Consider the following 19830-nt stretch of genomic DNA (forward strand, 5'->3'; position numbering starts at 1 on the left):
AAGTCATATAAAGATATGGAGAATTTTAATGACAAGGATAAAAACCTATCCAAAGCTATCAATGATATTGAAGAGAAAATTATGATTAAAAAACAATCAAAATTTGAGAGGGATAGAATCGACTACGAGAAGAACCAAATCTACGCATGGCAGAAACCGCCTCCCCCAAGGATGACATACCAACAAGAGCAAGCACAGAAAAGAGATCCCTACAGAAAGAACCCATATCCAAGAAAATCTACTCCAAACAAATCAATCCTAAAAAGAAGAACATCTGGAGCATCTAGTACATCTGATGTATCAGACTTGGAGAATCGACCTTCAGTTGTATCGTTTACCACTGATGAAGATATAGATCGCCTTAGCGATTTTACAGACCCAGAAGATAGTCATCATATAAAAGATCCACCACGCCGTCAGCATCCATTACATCATCAGGAGAATGCATCAACCTCATTTGATTTGAGAAACCAAAGGGAGTCAAAAAACTCCCAAAGAGGACGCGGCGCTCGGCCAAAAGAGGGGCAAATAAAGAAAAGAAAAATGGATCACTAATATCAGAGAACAATGTAGTCAATATTTCAGGGGTGGAATTGACAGAGGGAGAGCTACAAGTTCTAAATAAGGGTCTGAAGTTTGGTATTCAAGATAATTTTGATCTCTTCAATACTGTGATAGATTTGCAAAGATACATTAGAAAGTTATCACTGAAGAAATTCTTTAAATCCAGGCAGCCTGCTGTCGGTGGCAGTTCCCCACCGGACGATCCAGAGGAATCGATTCTGGTTCCTCTGGTGGGGGATGTCGCGGAAGACAGGCTGTCATTTAGAGAACATACGGTATTACAGGATATGAACGATCTACAGTAGCGACATTGCTTATTGAAGCAAAAGCCGCCGGCTCCATGCGGCTGGGAAGCGGGTAGCCGCGGCGCGTGGCGGCGCACTGTGACGTCACAGTAACATGCGCGCCCGGCTTCCCCGTCTTCCCCGGCTTCCCCAGGCTTCCCCGACACCCCTGGAGATCAAATGAAGGTAAGCGGGGGTGCGGGGAAGCAGAGGGGCAGAGCAGGAGCCGGGTACGGTGTCGGGAAGGGAGGTAAATTGCGCGCGAAGTGGAGGGGGGGTGCGTGGGGGAAACGCGGCGGCGCGCGGTTGTTACTGGCGGCAGCTGGGGTAGATCTCGGCGTGCCGTCGTGATTTAGTGCAATAAACAATGTCGGTGCTGTATTTGATGAACAAGATATGACAGATACTCAATATGTTGGGGCCTCAGAACAGTTCCTCTTTTTGACCGCCCCCAAACACACATCATTTAGAAACAAATCGATATTTTGCCCTATGTTCTCCAAGGGTCCACATTTGGAGACCTATGAAAAACTAGTAGAAAAAGATCTGCAACTATTGGCCAAGGGATATAATTTTACCACTTCAGAACCTAACAACTTATCCAAAGAGAAAGGCCAATGTTTGGCTACTCTAAAAAGTAGAAGGGAGATAGTGATAAAAAATGCAGATAAAGGTGGTGCCATAGTGGTAATGAGTTCCGAGATGTATTATTCAGAGGCAATCAGACAACTAAATGATGTTGATGCTTATTGTAAACTCACTAAAGATCCCACGCAGATGTACCTGAAAGAAATTGAAAAGCTCATAGATCTGGGCAGGGAGTTGCAGGTCTTGTCCAAACAAGAATCAGAATTCCTCTTTAATCCCTTTCCTATCATACCTGTGTTTCACCATCTCCCAAAGATCCATAAGTCGCTTGTGTATCCTCCAGGCAGACCTATAATATCTAGTATTGGATCTTTGGGAGATGGTGTTTCTAGGTATGTGGACTTTTTCTTGCAGCCGTTGGTTCAACAATTACCTTCATTTTTGAAAGATTCTTTTGATTTACTTTCAGACATAAATATATCACATGGTGTCACACATACACTTGGGTCACATTAGATGTGACTTCCCTATACACGATTATTGAACACACTAAAGGTATCAAAGCAGTCACTCACTTTTTAAATAATTCCAATCTTCACCTGGCACAAATCACGTTTATTTTGGATTGTGTATTATTTTTATTACAGCACAACTATTTCACTTTCAACAATCAATATTATTTACAGACACAGGGCACGGCTATGGGGACTTCTTTCGCACCCTCATACGCCAATTTATTTATGGGACTTTGGGAAACTCAACACATTTTCGGTGACACTAACCCATACAGACACTATATCAAGTTTTATCGTCGATACATGGACGACTTCTTATTAATTTGGTCTGGGGACGCACAAACACTTTTATTATTTTTTGCATATCTTGAATCCAACGACTGCAATCTCAGATTTACACACACGGTCCATGACCATCATATTGATTTCTTGGATCTCCACTTATATGTGGACACTGATCTTTCAATACAAACTAATATCTACAGAAAGGAACATTCTCGCAACTCCCTGCTCAGAGCGAATAGCGCACATCCTAAACCACTGTTGAACAGCATTCCTAAGAGCCAATTTCTACGTCTCAGGAGGATATGCTCGACGGAAAAATGTTTTAATGATCAAGCAGAACAACTTAAAACGAGATTCAAGTCTTGTGGTTATTCGGATGGTGTTATTGAAAGTGCTCTTCAGAGCGTGAAACAATGTAAAAGAGCAGATATAATGTGTGGATATAAGAACAAAAAACAAAAGAAAAGGGGCGCTCAGGAGGGAGAGGTACCCCTATTCATCACCACATATTCGAAACAAGCAGGAATTATAAGATCAATCCTCAACAAACACTGGAAAATACTCCGATTGGATGGAGACTTAGATATAGTCACACAATCTAATCCAAAAATAGTTTACCGTAAAGCCAAAACATTGGGGGATCACTTATCACCCAGCATGTATAGAGACAGAATGGTTACAGAGAGAAAACTTCCAGAGGGGTTTTACAAATGTGGAACATGTAATTTTTGCAAATTTGCACTTCCTATTAAATCAGTGAGGAACATATATACTGGACGCAAATATAGAATTAACTCTTTTCTAACTTGTAACTCTAAATGTAACTCTAAATTTGTTTATGTTCTCAAGTGTGCATGTGGGTGTAGTTATATTGGAAGGACTATAAGACCACTAAAGATAAGAATTAGGGAACATATTAGAACCATAAGGAATAAGGATGACAATTACCCAGTGGCCAGGCACTTTAATAACTGTGTACAGGGCTCAGTAGATCGCCTAACATTCAGTGCTCTCGAACATATAGCTACTCATCCTAGAGGAGGGGATAGGGAATCACTGTAATATATAACATGTGGTGACAATGATCTATATATATGCAAACCATGGAATATATGAGTTGATGATTACAAATGTATCTTGTCTCCACTATTTTATCTTTTATCCCAATCATAGACACAATATATCCTTATATAGAACTATTGTATGATATGTAGTAATAAAGATAACTATATATGTGAACTGCACAGTATATACTGTACATATGCTGATGATCAATAATGTACTATGCCTGTTCCAACTGATCCTATATCTACAGAAGGCTGACATATCAGGACTGCTAACTGTGGATACGTATTTAAGATTACCTAGATTCTATCTAATTAACTGGCTATTTGTATATAGCTATATCATTACTAGGTCTCTACAGTTAGATGTATAAACAGCCTTGTTACATGCTATATAATATTTCCTCTCTGTATTACCTCCTGTACTACCATTTCAGTCGAATAGAGTGTTTTTTGTAATATCACTTATATATTGTTTTTAATGTGTATCAAACGTTATGTATATTGTTGTTTTTATATGTCACGAAGACATACTGTAGCCGGTCCGCTGATCTGAGCCGCCTCCTGCACGTCATACGTGAGTGAATTTATTCATTCATCTCATTGGCCATATGAGACAGCCAATGAGATTGTAGCTTGGCGATCTCGCGCTAAAAAATCATGAAACCGAGATCAGCTGGGAGCGGGGAGAGACCTATATCAGCGGGGCAGTTGCAGTGTGTAATTGTTCTCTTTGATAAAGGGCAGAAGCCTGAAACGCGTAAGAGAGTTTTACTTACCCACCACCATGATGTCGATCGTGGAATAAAGGACTTTTACTCACATTGGTGTCTAGCCCCTGCATCTACTTTGCTGTGCTCCGCTCAAACCTCTTTGAGGATTCCTACAAATTCTGCCAGCGGTCCCTTTGCAAAAAAACCTTGAAACGCCTACCCTAGCAATCCCTGCTTGATTGCATGCCCGGAAAGGGAAAACCACAAAAAATGCTTTTAATACATACAATACATTGGTATGGTACAATGGTACTGGTCCCAAGAGCTATCTCTCTGGGACCCTTATACACGGATCAGGGGTAACCAAAATGGGCTTGACCTTTATTGAAGAGCCTGGTAACCCCTACTGTCACAACAGTAGAATGTTAGCAATCTTGGTCTGCTAAAAGGTATAACAATCTACAATGCATTTCTCTAGAACCTGTAATGCTACTAGAATTTTGAACTACTGTACATCAAACAGGTTCAAGTTAACTTTGGGAATTGGTGGTTAGGGTGCAATATTTCTTAATGGGTAAATACAAATGTACATTTACTTGATATACAGAAGTTACTCTGCATACATTTCGAGTATTTGAAATCCTATTCTAACAAACACATTTAGAGTATTAAATCTCTTACAGTTGCATGGTCTTTTGTTTCTTGTTTAACAAAAAAATAGGTTTCAGTTTCCTGTGGAATTCCAGATTTTAGATCCAGAGATGGGATTTATGCACGTCTTGCAGTGGATTTTACAGACCTTCCAAATCCTCAAGCAATGTTTGATATTGAATACTTCAGAAAGGATCCAAGACCATTTTTCAAATTTGCAAAGGTATTCTATATACTCTGAACATAAAATGAACAAAACAAAAATGATAACCCCTCCAAAAGCGCTAACCTACACTAAAATGATGAGTGCTAACAGTATGTGCTAAATGTGCTGAAACAATAAAAATTGCTAGTGCAACAACTGGTGAGTAACAAAAATACTGTGAAATAAGCGGCTAGGTAACAATAAAGACAGGTTATTCCAAACCTGATAAATACAATGAACAAACAATATAAAGTCCCCAGCGCTAAAGTCCAAGATACCGTGATCTTATAGGCAGTCTCTGGTCTTTAAGATGGTAATTGGCCTTTTGGTATAGATGCTTCAGATGGAATATTGTCCTTGTAAATGGATACACCGTCTGGAATGACAGATACAAGACACACTTGATTGCGCAGCGTATTTCTGCAATCAGAGCCCTATCTGAGAGTGAGAGGAATACTACTCACATATTGGACGCCAATGCAGACAGTTGAGAGGATCTGTGCTTGCTCCCCTTCTCCTCTGCTCCTCTCACGAACCCCACGTGGAGACTGCTTGCTGGAGGCGACCTCAATCTTCAATGTCGTCAGGGGTTAACTCGTTGCGAAATCCCACCGATATGTGACAAGGATAGGCACAATATAGTGTAGTATGAAGTGACCTTTATTAAACTAAAAACCACTTATAAATGATAAAAACACTCACATGGTGCAATACTGGACCGTATTGCTCAAAATGCCGTCCGCAGCTTGTATACCCTTCTGCCGCAATGGAGAGGATCCCTGCACACTGACACGCTGTCGACTCGGCGTGTGACGTCAGTGCTGCTGGAAGCTCTCTCAAAGTCCTTTGAGCCATCTCAGCACCCGTAGCCTGACCCCAGGGAGAGCTTCCAGCAGCACTGACGTCACACGCCGAGTCGACAGCGTGTCAGTGTGCAGGGATCCTCTCCATTGCGGCAGAAGGGTATACAAGCTGCGGACGGCATGTTGAGCAATACGGTCCAGTATTGCACCATGTGAGTGTTTTTATCATTTATAAGTGTTTTTAGTTTAATAAAGGTCACTTCATACTACACTATATTGTGCCTATCCTTGTCACATATCGGTGGGATTTCGCAACGAGTTAACCCCTGACGACATTGAAGATTGAGGTCGCCTCCAGCAAGCAGTCTCCACGTGGGGTTCGTGAGAGGAGCAGAGGAGAAGGGGAGCAAGCACAGATCCTCTCAACTGTCTGCATTGGCGTCCAATATGTGAGTAGTATTCCTCTCACTCTCAGATAGGGCTCTGATTGCAGAAATACGCTGCGCAATCAAGTGTGTCTTGTATCTGTCATTCCAGACGGTGTATCCATTTACAAGGACAATATTCCATCTGAAGCATCTATACCAAAAGGCCAATTACCATCTTAAAGACCAGAGACTGCCTATAAGATCACGGTATCTTGGACTTTAGCGCTGGGGAATTTATATTGTTTGTTCATACTCTGAACATAGATGTGTTTTAATCAGCTGGAAATGTTATAAAGAAATCTTACTAGATGTGGATGTACCGGTTTATCTCCCAGAGTTATTGCAGCTATAGTGAAATTAAAATTTTACAATATGTACAGTACAAATAGTTACTCTGGATGGATATCATAATTATTTAGATAAGTGCATGTAGATTAATTTTACAACACCTAACTGGTTATGGTTGCTATAGCCACCCACAGAATCTGGAAACTGTAATATATACATTTGTGAATATATTATTAAGAGGATCAGATCTTGTTGTTCTAACTGTATTATTTTCTCATTTACCTGTAACATGCCTTGGACCTCTCTAACGTAACCCCATATTTTGTACGCACACTATTTGCCAGTCATATTTCATCCCAACCATGTTTCAGCAATTCCAATTATATCATACACAAGATTGCCAGGCTTGTGTCATTAGAGAGCTGTCATGCAATGAAATTAAAATATAAGTAATGTGTAGAATGTAATTGTAGTAATCTTAATGCTAAAACATTCCTTGCCACCCCTTTCTTTCCCCCCCTTTCTCCTCCACCCTGTACCCTTTCCTCCTCTTTCACATCCCCCCGTGCCCTTTCCTCCTCTTTAACCTCCCCCCGTGCCCTTTCCTCCTCCCCCCCCCCCCCGCACCTCTCGCAATGTAGCAAAGGATAAGCGGTCCATGTACAACTAAAATTAGGACTCCTAACCCCCCTCCTCCAATCTCCCCCTCCCCTATCCGAAGGAATGTGTTATAGAATACTAAGACTAAACTTTGTGCTCCTGCTGATACATAGGGTGCTAAAGGGAGACAAATTATATGTATAAACTGCAAAATCCAATCTATGGATAGATAGAGAGCTTTAAAGGATATTTTATCTGGTATCACTGTATCATCATATGGTTTATATGTGTTGAATTGAAGAGAGGCGGCTCCCCCCCCCTTTCTCATTCAACCCCCCACCCCTCCCCCCCATCCAATGTAGCAAAGGACAAGCGGTCCATGTATGTAACGCATAGCTCACCAAAAACGAGGCGCGACCGCAGGGCTGAGTTTGGGATTGGTATAGAACGCCGATCACAATAGCGAGGGCGTGTCCAGAGTGTAGGATAGTCTTGCAGGTCGGATCAGGGTAATAGAGGACAGCGTAAATGAGGTACTTTCCGGGTATAGGAGTGTAGTGTAGCGGATCGTTGGGGTACGTAGCCGGAGTCAGGATTGGAGAGAGTAGAGTTGTCGTACTGCCAAAGCCAGGGACAGTGCAGGAGAGAGTAGAGTCGTTGTATCCAAAGCCAAGGTCAGCGCAGGAGAATATCACAAGGTACAAGTTCCAGGCAGGGTCAGGCAGCAAGGTAAAGCAGACAGGCACACAGTAGTAAGGTTCAGCGTCACACAGGAGTTATGCTCGGCAAGGAGTGAGAGTATACACAGCATATTTAAAGGACCTCCCACCAAAGGGAGGCATCCAGGTGGTAGGGCTGCGGTTCTTGATAGTCTGCTGGATCGGGCAGGTGCGTCCTATTGCACAGCCAATTAAGCTGCATCAGTATGTGCGCAACCCGCGCATCACGCTGTCGACCCGTTTGCGCACCTGTACAGTGGCGGAGACCAGAGGAACAGTGGAGTGGTGCGGAACACAGCCGCGCTGTGTAGCCCTGATGTCAGAGTGGGCGCGTGAACTAGGGGCGGAGACCGCAGACCGACGGGGAGACCGCGCACGCACCGCGTGTCAATGCCAGAGGAACGGGAGCGCGCCCTGTGCCCAGAAGCAGAAGAGGCCAACGGAATCCGAGCAGTGCGTAAGTACCAACATTAGATTGCCTCTCTTGCATGCCACAGGAATTGGATGAGCGAGTAAGGGTCAAGGGGACATAAGCACCAGAATGACGAATCCTCACAGTACCCCACCCCCTCTAGGAGCGACCTCCGGGCGACTCCATGAACGCTTCTCTGGAAAGTTCAAATGGAAGTTCTTGACCATGAATCCGATGACTAGGGACCCACGATCTTTCTTCGGGGCCGAATTCCTTCCAATGTACGAGATACTGTAAGGAGCCTTGAGAGAATTTGGCATCCAGGATAGACTGGATCTCGCATTCGGGCTGACCCTTTACCAAAACGAAAGTTGTGGGGAGAACGGGAATGGAATGAGCATTCTGGATCACAGGTTTGAGCAAGGACACATGAAAAACTGAGGGAATTCTCATGGAAGGAGGTAAAGACAAGCCATAAACTACCGGATTGATTTTTTTTCAGAAATAGAGAACGGATTAAGGAATCCAGGTGCAAACTTCATTGACAGAACCTTTAGCCTAATATTTTTTGAAGACAGGCAGACCTTGTCACCGGGCTTAAATCTAGGAGCTGGTTTATGATGGCGATCAGCCTGACGTTTGTCGCTTGACCGCTGATTTGACTTTCCTTTGAATCCTCTTCTATAGAGCTTGAAGTTCCCTGATCATGTCGTCAGCGACTGAGACCCCTGAGGTAGAAATTGTAAGAGGAAGAGTAGCTGGATGGAATCCGTAATTGCTGAAAAAAGGAGATTCAGTGGTTGATTCACTACGAAGGTTATTTTGTGCGAATTCCGCCCAAGGAATGAGCTCCGACCAATCGTCCTGGGAATCAGAAACGAAGCACTGAATGAATTGTTCTAAAGACTGATTAGTCCTCTCCTTTTGCCCATTAGTTTGCGGTTCATTCCCAGAAGAAAAGTGAAGAGATATGCCCAACTGAAGACAAAAAGAGCGCCAAAATGTAAATGTGAACTGCGATCCTCTATCGGATACAATCACTGTTGGAACCCCATGTTGACGAAAGATCTCCATCATGAATATCTCAGCAAGTTTGGGAGAGCTAGGCAGGCCTTTGAGTGGTACAAAATGTGTTTGCTTGGAGAACCGATCTATTACTACAAGAATGAGGTGTGCCCTGGGTCCTGAGTGAAGACAGGCCTGAGAAGTTCAGCTGGGTTAAGTAAGGCCCAGTTGTTCCAAAGTATAGGCCCCAGGGTATGCAAGCACAGCAGCCAAGCCATATCATCTGAAAGGAGGATAAAGAGAAGCCTTTCTCCTTGAGCAGAGCAGAGAGGGGTGAGGTTTCTAAGTGTATTTCCCTGGAGCTAGGAGACCAAGAGCAGTTACTCTAACATGGGAGGGGGTGAGGACAGCCTACACGTAGAAGGGTAGTGTGAGGTACTAGTTCTGTATGACTTACAGGGAACTGAAAACTTGTCCTGATGATTGCTGCTTGTTATACTGATCCTGCTGACAATACACCCCAACCAGTTTGCAAAGTTCCTGGCAGTCTGTATCAAGTTACTTACTAAAAGTTCCTGTGAGGAATTACCCCTGCCACTGGCAGAGCCCTGGCGGATGGAGGCGGTTGGAGGAAGAAGACTATCTACCTTCCAAGCTCCCTGTCTACGGAGGCCCAGGCTCCTGCAAACCTACAGTGACGTACGCGGAAGCTGTTTGCAGTGATACCCGGCGAGGAAAGCTGCGCCGCAGTAAAGACCCATTTATCCAAATGCTGTTACTTCTTCAACTTGCCGTAAGCCTCCATTTGTGATCTTATACGTGATAAACTTGTCATTTTTATCTGCACTATGGTTGTTTTCTGTTCCTCCGAGATTGCTGATCCATATACCACACCTCCAGACTGGGTTACATTATAACTCTCCAGTGCAAAGTAGGTTGGTGCAACGCACAGCAAAAAAAGGTGATGGCAGGTCTGGCAAAATATTTCTTTATTGCAGGGACATAAAAAACGGAAGGCTGCAACCTTCTACGCGTTTCGTGCAGGTAAATTGCACTTTATCAAGAAGTGTGTTAACATGGTATACATCACCCTATATATAGGGACAGTCTGACGATTTGGCGCCCAAATCACTAATTGGTAACCTCATGTTAATTAAGGATATAACATATAGCTGTGTGAGCATCATATAAAAGCGGCTGAATACCTGTTCACACTGCGAGAAAAGAGCCTCCAAACCCACCTGCTTGGTGACACGCACCGCAGGGCAATGGAGGGCAAAATCTCGCGAGACGCGCCTCAAGCAAGCCACGTTTTTCTGCGCATGCGCAGATCGATATTTCTCAATAAACAGACTCAGATCCCGCGGATTGATGCCACTAAGGTCCTAAGTACTCGCGCATGCGCCAACATGCTCTAAGTGAATCTTGAACATATTGAAAATAAGGTGTGACCACCCACACAACGGGGATGTCCATGGGAATGCCTCATAAACCTATACAGACCCCACTGAGGGGGGGGGGGTGTGAAAGGAAAAAGGGAGGGAAAAAGGGGAAAGAGAAGGGAGAAGAAGGAGAGAGGCGGGAGAGGTAAGGAAAGAGAGGGGAAGAGAAGGGAAAAAGGGGGAGGGAGGGGAAGGGAGGGAAAGGAGGGGGGGGGGGTTGTGAATGAATAGGGGAAGAGGGGAAGAGGAATGGGGAAAAAACACACCAACCCTGAGATATATTTAAGGTCTAGATTGAGAGCCTGATCAGGCAGACTGTACCCAATATATACAAAAACATACATAAATTGTGAATTTAAAAACAAAAAATATATAATAATCAAACAAAATAAAACATTTTTTGAAACTAACTTATACCTATATTAAAAACATGTGAGCAGCCTACCTGAAGTACAGAGGATGACTACTTAATTAATTGTACATATAATTTGTTTAACAAATCATGAAAAAAGAAGAAAGAAGAGCCATATACAGTAATGCATATTTAACTTATCCATAAACAATAATGTGGTTCTACTTGGAGAAATGTGTTCACATTGCACTAGATATTGTTTGTGTTACCATGAATAAAAATTACAAATGCAATAATTTCACTCAATCCGAACCCTTATTTGGATGTTCATTTTCTATAAACCTGTTTAGTCAAAACATGAATACAAGATTATTATTGTTAAACACAAGGCAATGGTAAACTCAGGAGAGGTATGACTAAAGATAGTACTAAGATATCTAACAATGATTCACTTCAAAAAATGATTAATGCTCCATTCAATGTTGATTCCATCTGGAAACCGGGTTTTAAGCATGAAGATCCAGAATGACTCTCTACAATCTAACCGTTTTACTAAGTCACCGCCCCTCATTTTTGGTATAATTCTCGCGATTCCCATAAAGGAAAAGTTCTCAGTGCCACCCTTATCGCATTCTGAAAAATGCTTGGAAACCGGGTGCGCCAAGTCTCCTCTCTTAATGAGCCTGAAATGCTCTTGCATTCTGATCTTGAGGGACCTTGTTGTCCTTCCGACATATCTCTTCCCACAGCCACAGTTGATCACATAGACCACGAAGGATGTATTACAATCAATAAAATTATTAATGTTGAAACGTCTATGCGGGCTGTGGGAAAAGACACATCTGGAGGGTTTCATGTACCGACACATGCTACAGCTATTGCATCTGAACGAACCCTTTGTACTGAATGTGTTTATATTGGTAGTAATATCGGGAATGACACTGGGAGATAAATAATTGGCAATAGTCTTAGCCTTCCTATAGACACTCTTGGGTCCCATTTTGGTGTACTCACCCAGAATGGGATCCATACGTAATAAACCCCAATGTCTATTGATTATTTTATTCACTTGGCCACTGGTCTTGCTGTATTGTGAAATAAACAGAGGGGATTTATTTCCCAGTTTTTTCTTGTCCCTTTTTTGACTAACATCCTTCGTCCTTGACTCCCTGGTGGGGAGTAATGTACTTCTCTCTCTTTTCGTTATTTCCCCCACTATGGATTGGAGGGACTCCCTGTTGTAACCCCTTTCAATAAACCGATTGGTGAGAGCCTCAGACTGAGTCAGGAACCCATCTAATGTAGAACAGTTCCTCCTCAGTCTGAGGTACTGGCTTTTGGGGATGCCAGTGATCACCGATCTGGGGTGACAACTGTCCGCCCGAAGAATTGTATTCCTGGAGTTGCTTTTCCTGAAAGTGTCTGAGTGAATTTGTTGGTTCATGTCCACATAAAGTAAAATGTCCAGGAAGCTAATGTGATGTGCATTAAAATTAGTGGTAAATTGAATATTAAGATCATTATTGTTAACATATTCAAAAAATAATTCTAATGTGTCAGTGCTCCCGTGCCAAATTATAAGTAAGTCATCAATAAAGCGTTTGAAAAAAACAATATTGTGTCTAAATGTATTAGTGGCATTATAAATAAAGACATGCTCCCACCACCCCATAAAAAGGTTCGCATAGGAGGGGGCAAAACTTGTCCCCATTGCAGTTCCCCGTTGTTGTAAGTAAAACTGGTGCTCAAAAAGAAAATAATTGTGTGTAAGAAGAAAAAGAATGGATTCAGTGATAAATGTGGTCATTAGCATTGAGCTTCCTGGACATTCAATGAAGTGGCGAACAGCCGTTAACCCCAGATCGTGCTCAATGATTGAGTTCAGGGAGACCACATCCATAATTACCCAAGAGGACAATCCTCTAGAGAATTCTATTGATGTAACCATACCTCAAATTTCTTGCAATATCTCCCCCCCACAGGTTTCACTGGAGTCTTTTCAAGACATATGTGCCCTAAGAGATTTGAATGATCTTGATGAACAAAGTAATTATGTTGAGGATTCCCAGAATTACACACTTGCAGACTGGGATTCAAAATTTAAAGAAAAATCTGTGTTTTATCCTTCCTTTGCAAAAGGCCCTTATCTCTCAATGTTTGAAAATCTGGTGATTTGTGACCTTAGGCTTTTGGCACATGGTTTCTCATTTTCAAGTATTGATGATGACAATCTGGATGAGGAGGAACGTTTGGCCATTAAAACACTACAAAGTAATCCAATGTTGATAATTAAAAATGCTGACAAAGGAGGCGCCGTGGTAGTTCAGAGTAGGACAGACTATCTCAAGGAAGCTTTTCGCCAACTTGGGGATGAGTCCTCCTACTCTGAACTACCACATGATCCAACTGCAACCTTCTTGAAGGAATTATTGAATCTCATTGATTTGGGTTCAGCAACACAAGTTCTCAACAAGAAGGAGATTGGATTTTTGGTCAACCCCTATCCCATTATCCCAATTTTCCACCATCTCCCAAAGATCCATAAGACATTGGTCGACCCTCCTGGTCGTCCAATTGTCTCCAGTATTGGATCTTTGGGAGATGGCTTATCCCGCTATGTTAATGCTTATTTACAACCCTTTGTTAGGGCTCTGCCTTCCTTCGTCCTTTACTCTGGTGATTTGTTGGTACAATTGCAAAATATCACATGGAAATCTGATTACCTTTGGGTAACTATGGATGTGGTCTCCGTGTACTCAATCATTGAGCACGATCTGGGGTTAACGGCTGTTCGCCACTTCATTGAATGTCCAGGAAGCTCAATGCTAATGACCACATTTATCACTGAATCCATTCTTTTTCTTCTTACACACAATTATTTTCTTTTTGAGCACCAGTTTTACTTACAACAACGGGGAACTGCAATGGGGACAAGTTTTGCCCCCTCCTATGCGAACCTTTTTATGGGGTGGTGGGAGCATGTCTTTATTTATAATGCCACTAATACATTTAGACACAATATTGTTTTTTTCAAACGCTTTATTGATGACTTACTTATAATTTGGCACGGGAGCACTGACACATTAGAATTATTTTTTGAATATGTTAACAATAATGATCTTAATATTCAATTTACCACTAATTTTAATGCACATCACATTAGCTTCCTGGACATTTTACTTTATGTGGACATGAACCAACAAATTCACTCAGACACTTTCAGGAAAAGCAACTCCAGGAATACAATTCTTCGGGCGGACAGTTGTCACCCCAGATCGGTGATCACTGGCATCCCCAAAAGCCAGTACCTCAGACTGAGGAGGAACTGTTCTACATTAGATGGGTTCCTGACTCAGTCTGAGGCTCTCACCAATCGGTTTATTGAAAGGGGTTACAACAGGGAGTCCCTCCAATCCTTAGTGGGGGAAATAACGAAAAGAGAGAGAAGTACATTACTCCCCACCAGGGAGTCAAGGACGAAGGATGTTAGTCAAAAAAGGGACAAGAAAAAACTGGGAAATAAATCCCCTCTGTTTATTTCACAATACAGCAAGGCCAGTGGCCAAGTGAATAAAATAATCAATAGACATTGGGGTTTATTACGTATGGATCCCATTCTGGGTGAGTACACCAAAATGGGACCCAAGATTGTCTATAGGAAGGCTAAGACTATTGCCAATTATTTATCTCCCAGTGTCATTCCCGATATTACTACCAATATAAACACATTCAGTACAAAGGGTTCGTTCAGATGCAATAGCTGTAGCATGTGTCGGTACATGAAACCCTCCAGATGTGTCTTTTCCCACAGCCCGCATAGACGTTTCAACATTAATAATTTTATTGATTGTAATACATCCTTCGTGGTCTATGTGATCAACTGTGGCTGTGGGAAGAGATATGTCGGAAGGACAACAAGGTCCCTCAAGATCAGAATGCAAGAGCATTTCAGGCTCATTAAGAGAGGAGACTTGGCGCACCCGGTTTCCAAGCATTTTTCAGAATGCGATAAGGGTGGCACTGAGAACTTTTCCTTTATGGGAATCGCGAGAATTATACCAAAAATGAGGGGCGGTGACTTAGTAAAACGGTTAGATTGTAGAGAGTCATTCTGGATCTTCATGCTTAAAACCCGGTTTCCAGATGGAATCAACATTGAATGGAGCATTAATCATTTTTTGAAGTGAATCATTGTTAGATATCTTAGTACTATCTTTAGTCATACCTCTCCTGAGTTTACCATTGCCTTGTGTTTAACAATAATAATCTTGTATTCATGTTTTGACTAAACAGGTTTATAGAAAATGAACATCCAAATAAGGGTTCGGATTGAGTGAAATTATTGCATTTGTAATTTTTATTCATGGTAACACAAACAATATCTAGTGCAATGTGAACACATTTCTCCAAGTAGAACCACATTATTGTTTATGGATAAGTTAAATATGCATTACTGTATATGGCTCTTCTTTCTTCTTTTTTCATGATTTGTTAAACAAATTATATGTACAATTAATTAAGTAGTCATCCTCTGTACTTCAGGTAGGCTGCTCATATGTTTTTAATATAGGTATAAGTTAGTTTCAAAAAATGTTTTATTTTGTTTGATTATTATATTTTTTTTGTTTTTAAATTCACAATTTATGTATGTTTTTGTATATATTGGGTACAGTCTGCCTGATCAGGCTCTCAATCTAGACCTTAAATATATCTCAGGGTTGGTGTGTTTTTTCCCCATTCCTCTTCCCCTCTTCCCCTATTCATTCACAACCCCCCCCTCCTTTCCCTCCCTTCCCCTCCCTCCCCCTTTTTCCCTTCTCTTCCCCTCTCTTTCCTTACCTCTCCCGCCTCTCTCCTTCTTCTCCCTTCTCTTTCCCCTTTTTCCTCCTTTTCCCTCCCTTTTTCCTTTCACACCCCCCCCCCCCCCTCAGTGGGGTCTGTATAGGTTTATGAGGCATTCCCATGGACATCCCCGTTGTGTGGGTGGTCACACCTTATTTTCAATATGTTCAAGATTCACTTAGAGCATGTTGGCGCATGCGCGAGTACTTAGGACCTTAGTGGCATCAATCCGCGGGATCTGAGTCTGTTTATTGAGAAATATCGATCTGCGCATGCGCAGAAAAACGTGGCTTGCTTGAGGCGCATCTCGCGAGATTTTGCCCTCCGTTGCCCTGCGGTGCGTGTCACCGAGCAGGTGGGTTTGGAGGCTCTTTTCTCGCAGTATGAACAAGTATTCAGCCGCTTTTATATGATGCTCACACAGCTATATGTTATATCCTTAATTAACATGAGGTTACCAATTAGTGATTTGGGCGCCAAATCGTCAGACTGTCCCTATATATAGGGTGATGTATACCATGTTAACACACTTCTTGATAAAGTGCAATTTACCTGCACGAAACGCGTAGAAGGTTGCAGCCTTCTGTTTTTTATGTCCCTGCAATAAAGAAATATTTTGCCGGACCTGCCATCACCTTTTTTTGCTGTGCGTTGCACCAACCTACATTGCACTGGATTTCTCCCCATTGGCAACAGCACGCAGACTGAGAGGAGCCCTGGTGACATTCATTCGTGAGTACTTACCTGGGGCCAGCCCAATGAGGTTAGGGGGGGTGTTTTTGTGCATCTTCCCCTGCCTTCAGGGTAACTGGAGCCCTTTTAAAGGTTTAATATTGTATTCATGTCCCAGAAGTGTTCCTCTCACATTATAACCTGATGGGATTTCATGCTTGAGCACCACATTACCTTCTCTGTATGCCTACATTATAACTCTCACCTGGCACTCATGCTCATTTTCCTGCTGCGCTTGTGAGTAGTAATTTGGAAGCTTTTTGTATAATTTATCACATTGTTTAATAGTATTACACTATCCACTTCTTTTTTCTTTTTTGGGAAATACGACGACGCTCCCCTGGATTCCATCCACATTGCATCTCCCAGACTTTTGAAATAGTCTTTCAACGTGGTCGAGTGATAAGTTGTTTTTTGCATATTTAATTTATTTGTTCATTCACTGCACATTGTTTATATATATATTGTTCACTTCTCTTGATATAATTCACATCACTGATTTGGATGTAGTAGAGCTCCATCTAGCATTCTTTTGTATTTTTTTGAAGACAGGCAGACCCTGTCACCGGGCTTAAATCTAGGAGCTGGTCTACGATGGCGTTCAGCCTGACGTTTCTGTCGCTCAACCGCTGATTTGATTTTCCTTTGAATCCTCTTCCATAGAGCTTGAAGTTCCCTGATCATGTTGTCAGCGGCTGAAACCCCTGAGGTAGAAACTGTAAGAGGAAAAGTAGCTGGATGGAATCCATAATTGATGAAAAAAGGAGATTCAGTGGTTGATTCACTACGAAGGTTATTTTGTGCGAATTCCGCCCAAGGAATGAGCTCCGACCAATCGTCATGGGAATCAGAGACGAAGCACTGAATGAATTGTTCTAAAGACGGATTAGTCCTCTCCGTCTGCCCATTAGTTTGCGGTTGATACCCAGAAGAAAAGTGAAGAGGTATGCCCAACTGAAGACAAAAAGAGCGCCAAAATTTAAATGTAAACTGCGATCCTCTATCAGATACAATCACTGTTGGAACCCCATGTAGACGAAAGATCTTCATGATGAATATCTCAGCAAGTTTGGGAGAGCTAGGCAGGCCTTTTAGTTGTACAAAATGAGTTTGCTTGGAGAACCGATCTACTACTACAAGAATTGTGTTCATATCTTTAGAATTGGGTAAAGCCACCACGAAATCCAAACCGGGACAGGTAATGGCTGAAGTAACCCAGCAGGAAGGTTCTAGAAGTTTTAGTCCTGGCACAAGTTGGGCACGCAAGTACAAAGTCCTTAACATCCTTCTGCATCCGAGGTCACCAGAAAGTCCGTGAGATGAGATCCAATGTCCTTTTTGCCCCGGGATGACCTGCCGATTTGGAAGTGTGTCCCCATTCCAGAACCTGTTTGTGTAAATAAGAAGTAAACAGACGACCCTCAGGAACCGTAAGGTTATCAGGAATCTGGTTTTGCTGAAGAACGATATCCGTTAAAGACTCAAAATTAGTGGAAGAATGAATGAGTTTGGAAGAAAAAATAGACTTGAGTTGATCCTCTGAATTATCCTCGAGAAAATTGACGGGACAGTGCATCTGCCTTAACGTTCGTTTGTCCCAGGAAGGTAGGAGATAACAAAGTTGAACCTTGAAAAGAAGAGTGACCATCTGGCTTGGCGGGCTCCCAGATGACGAGCTCCTTCGATATACAACATATTCTTGTGATCCGTAAGAATTGTTATAGGCATCTCAGTTCCTTCTGAAAGATGTCTCCATTCTTCCAATGCAAGTTTCATGGCAAAAGTTCACGATTACCAATATCATAGTTACATTCAGCTGCAGAATTTTTTTGGGAGAAAAACGCACAAAGATGCAACTTGGCCTGAGGGTTTTTCCTCTGGGACAGAACAGTGCCTACACCAACATCAGATGCATCCACCTGGAGGGTAAAGGGGAGCTTAGGATCAGGATGAACCAGAAACAGGGCGGATACAAACGCTTTCTTTAAGAGATCAAAAGACTTAACTGCAGCGGAAGACCAAGACGAGGGATCTGCTCCTTTTTTGGTAAGAGCTGTCAGCGGAGCTACTAAAGAAGAGAAATTCTGAATAAATCAGCGATAATAATTGGAAAACCTTGGGAAGCGCTGTACAGCCTTGAGCGTGGTGGGTTGATGCCAGTCCAAAACAGCTTTGACCTTGGCAGGGTCTATTGTGAGACCGGAGTCCGAAAGGATGTATCCTTAGAAAACTGTAAAAGATTGGTGAAAGTGACATTTTTAAAGTTTAGTGAATAAACGGTTCTCCCGTAGAAGAAGTTGTACTTGTTTGACGTGTCTTACATGTTCCTCTAGAGACTTAGAAAAAATTAGAATATCGTCCAATTAAACAATTACAAAAGAATTTAGAAGATCTCTAAATATCTCTTTGACAAAATCTTGGAACACAGCTGGGGCATTGCAAAGACCGAAAGGCATGACCAAGTACTCGTAGCATCCATCCCGGGTATTGAATGTAGTTTTCCACTCATCGCCTTGATGGATTCTGATAAGGTTATACACACCCCGTAGATTCAATTTGGAAAAGATCTTAGCTCCTTGAAGACTATCAAACAATTCGGATATAAGAGGAAGAGGATAGTGATTTTTAATAGTAATTTTGTTGAGTACACGATAATCAATACAAGGCCGCAGGGTCCCATCTTTTTTTCTTAACGAAGAAAAACCCGTCCCCAGCGGGAGATGTGGATTTGCGGATGAAGCCCATCAGAAGATTCTCAGCGATATATTCTTTCATGGCTTTAGTTTCAGGTATAGACAAAGATAGGACGCTCCTCTAGGCGGTGTAGTACCTGGAAGTAATTTGATGGGACAATCATAGGGGCGATGTGGAGGAAGTATTTCAGACTTGACTTTGTCGCAGATATCCTTGAAGTCGATGTTTACCTCCGGCAATTGTACCCTTTCCTTGTCTTCTGATACGGTAGTTGCACAAATGCTACTTGAGCCTTCAAGACAATTTTGAACACAGTACGAACTCCACTGAATAGGTTCCTTGCTCAACCAATCAATTCGTGGATTGTGAATTTGTAACCAGGGTAGGCCCAAGATTACGGCAATAGAGGGAGTGTGAATGGCATTCAAAGAAATACCTTCCACATGGTTATTTACAGACCATAGCTGAATAATCAGGGTCTCCAACGAGATGAACGCAGGCTGGAGTGGTCTACCATCAATGGCCTCCAAGGCGATAGGGTTCCTCTTGTACACTAATGCGATCTTGTGGTGCTCTGCAAAACTCTGATCAATTAAGTTGCCCCCGGCACCCAAATCAAGAAAGGCTAAGGCGGAGACAGAGAA

At 42.3% G+C, this 19830-nt stretch overlaps 1 protein-coding gene across 10 annotated transcripts in view; it reads left to right on the forward strand.

The window, feature by feature from the left end:
* The window catches only part of SIRT1 (sirtuin 1), a 355375-nt gene that overhangs the window by 206568 nt on the left and 128977 nt on the right, over positions 1-19830 (forward strand). For all 10 annotated transcript variants that reach the window (XM_075613008.1, XM_075613016.1, XM_075613009.1 and 7 more), the window contains one exon: positions 4735-4887. In XM_075613008.1, coding sequence (XP_075469123.1) covers positions 4735-4887 — 153 coding nt within the window. The remainder of the gene's footprint in view (positions 1-4734; positions 4888-19830) is intronic.

This window comes from Ascaphus truei, chromosome 8, assembly GCF_040206685.1.
Source record: "Ascaphus truei isolate aAscTru1 chromosome 8, aAscTru1.hap1, whole genome shotgun sequence".
NCBI lineage: Eukaryota > Metazoa > Chordata > Amphibia > Anura > Ascaphidae > Ascaphus > Ascaphus truei.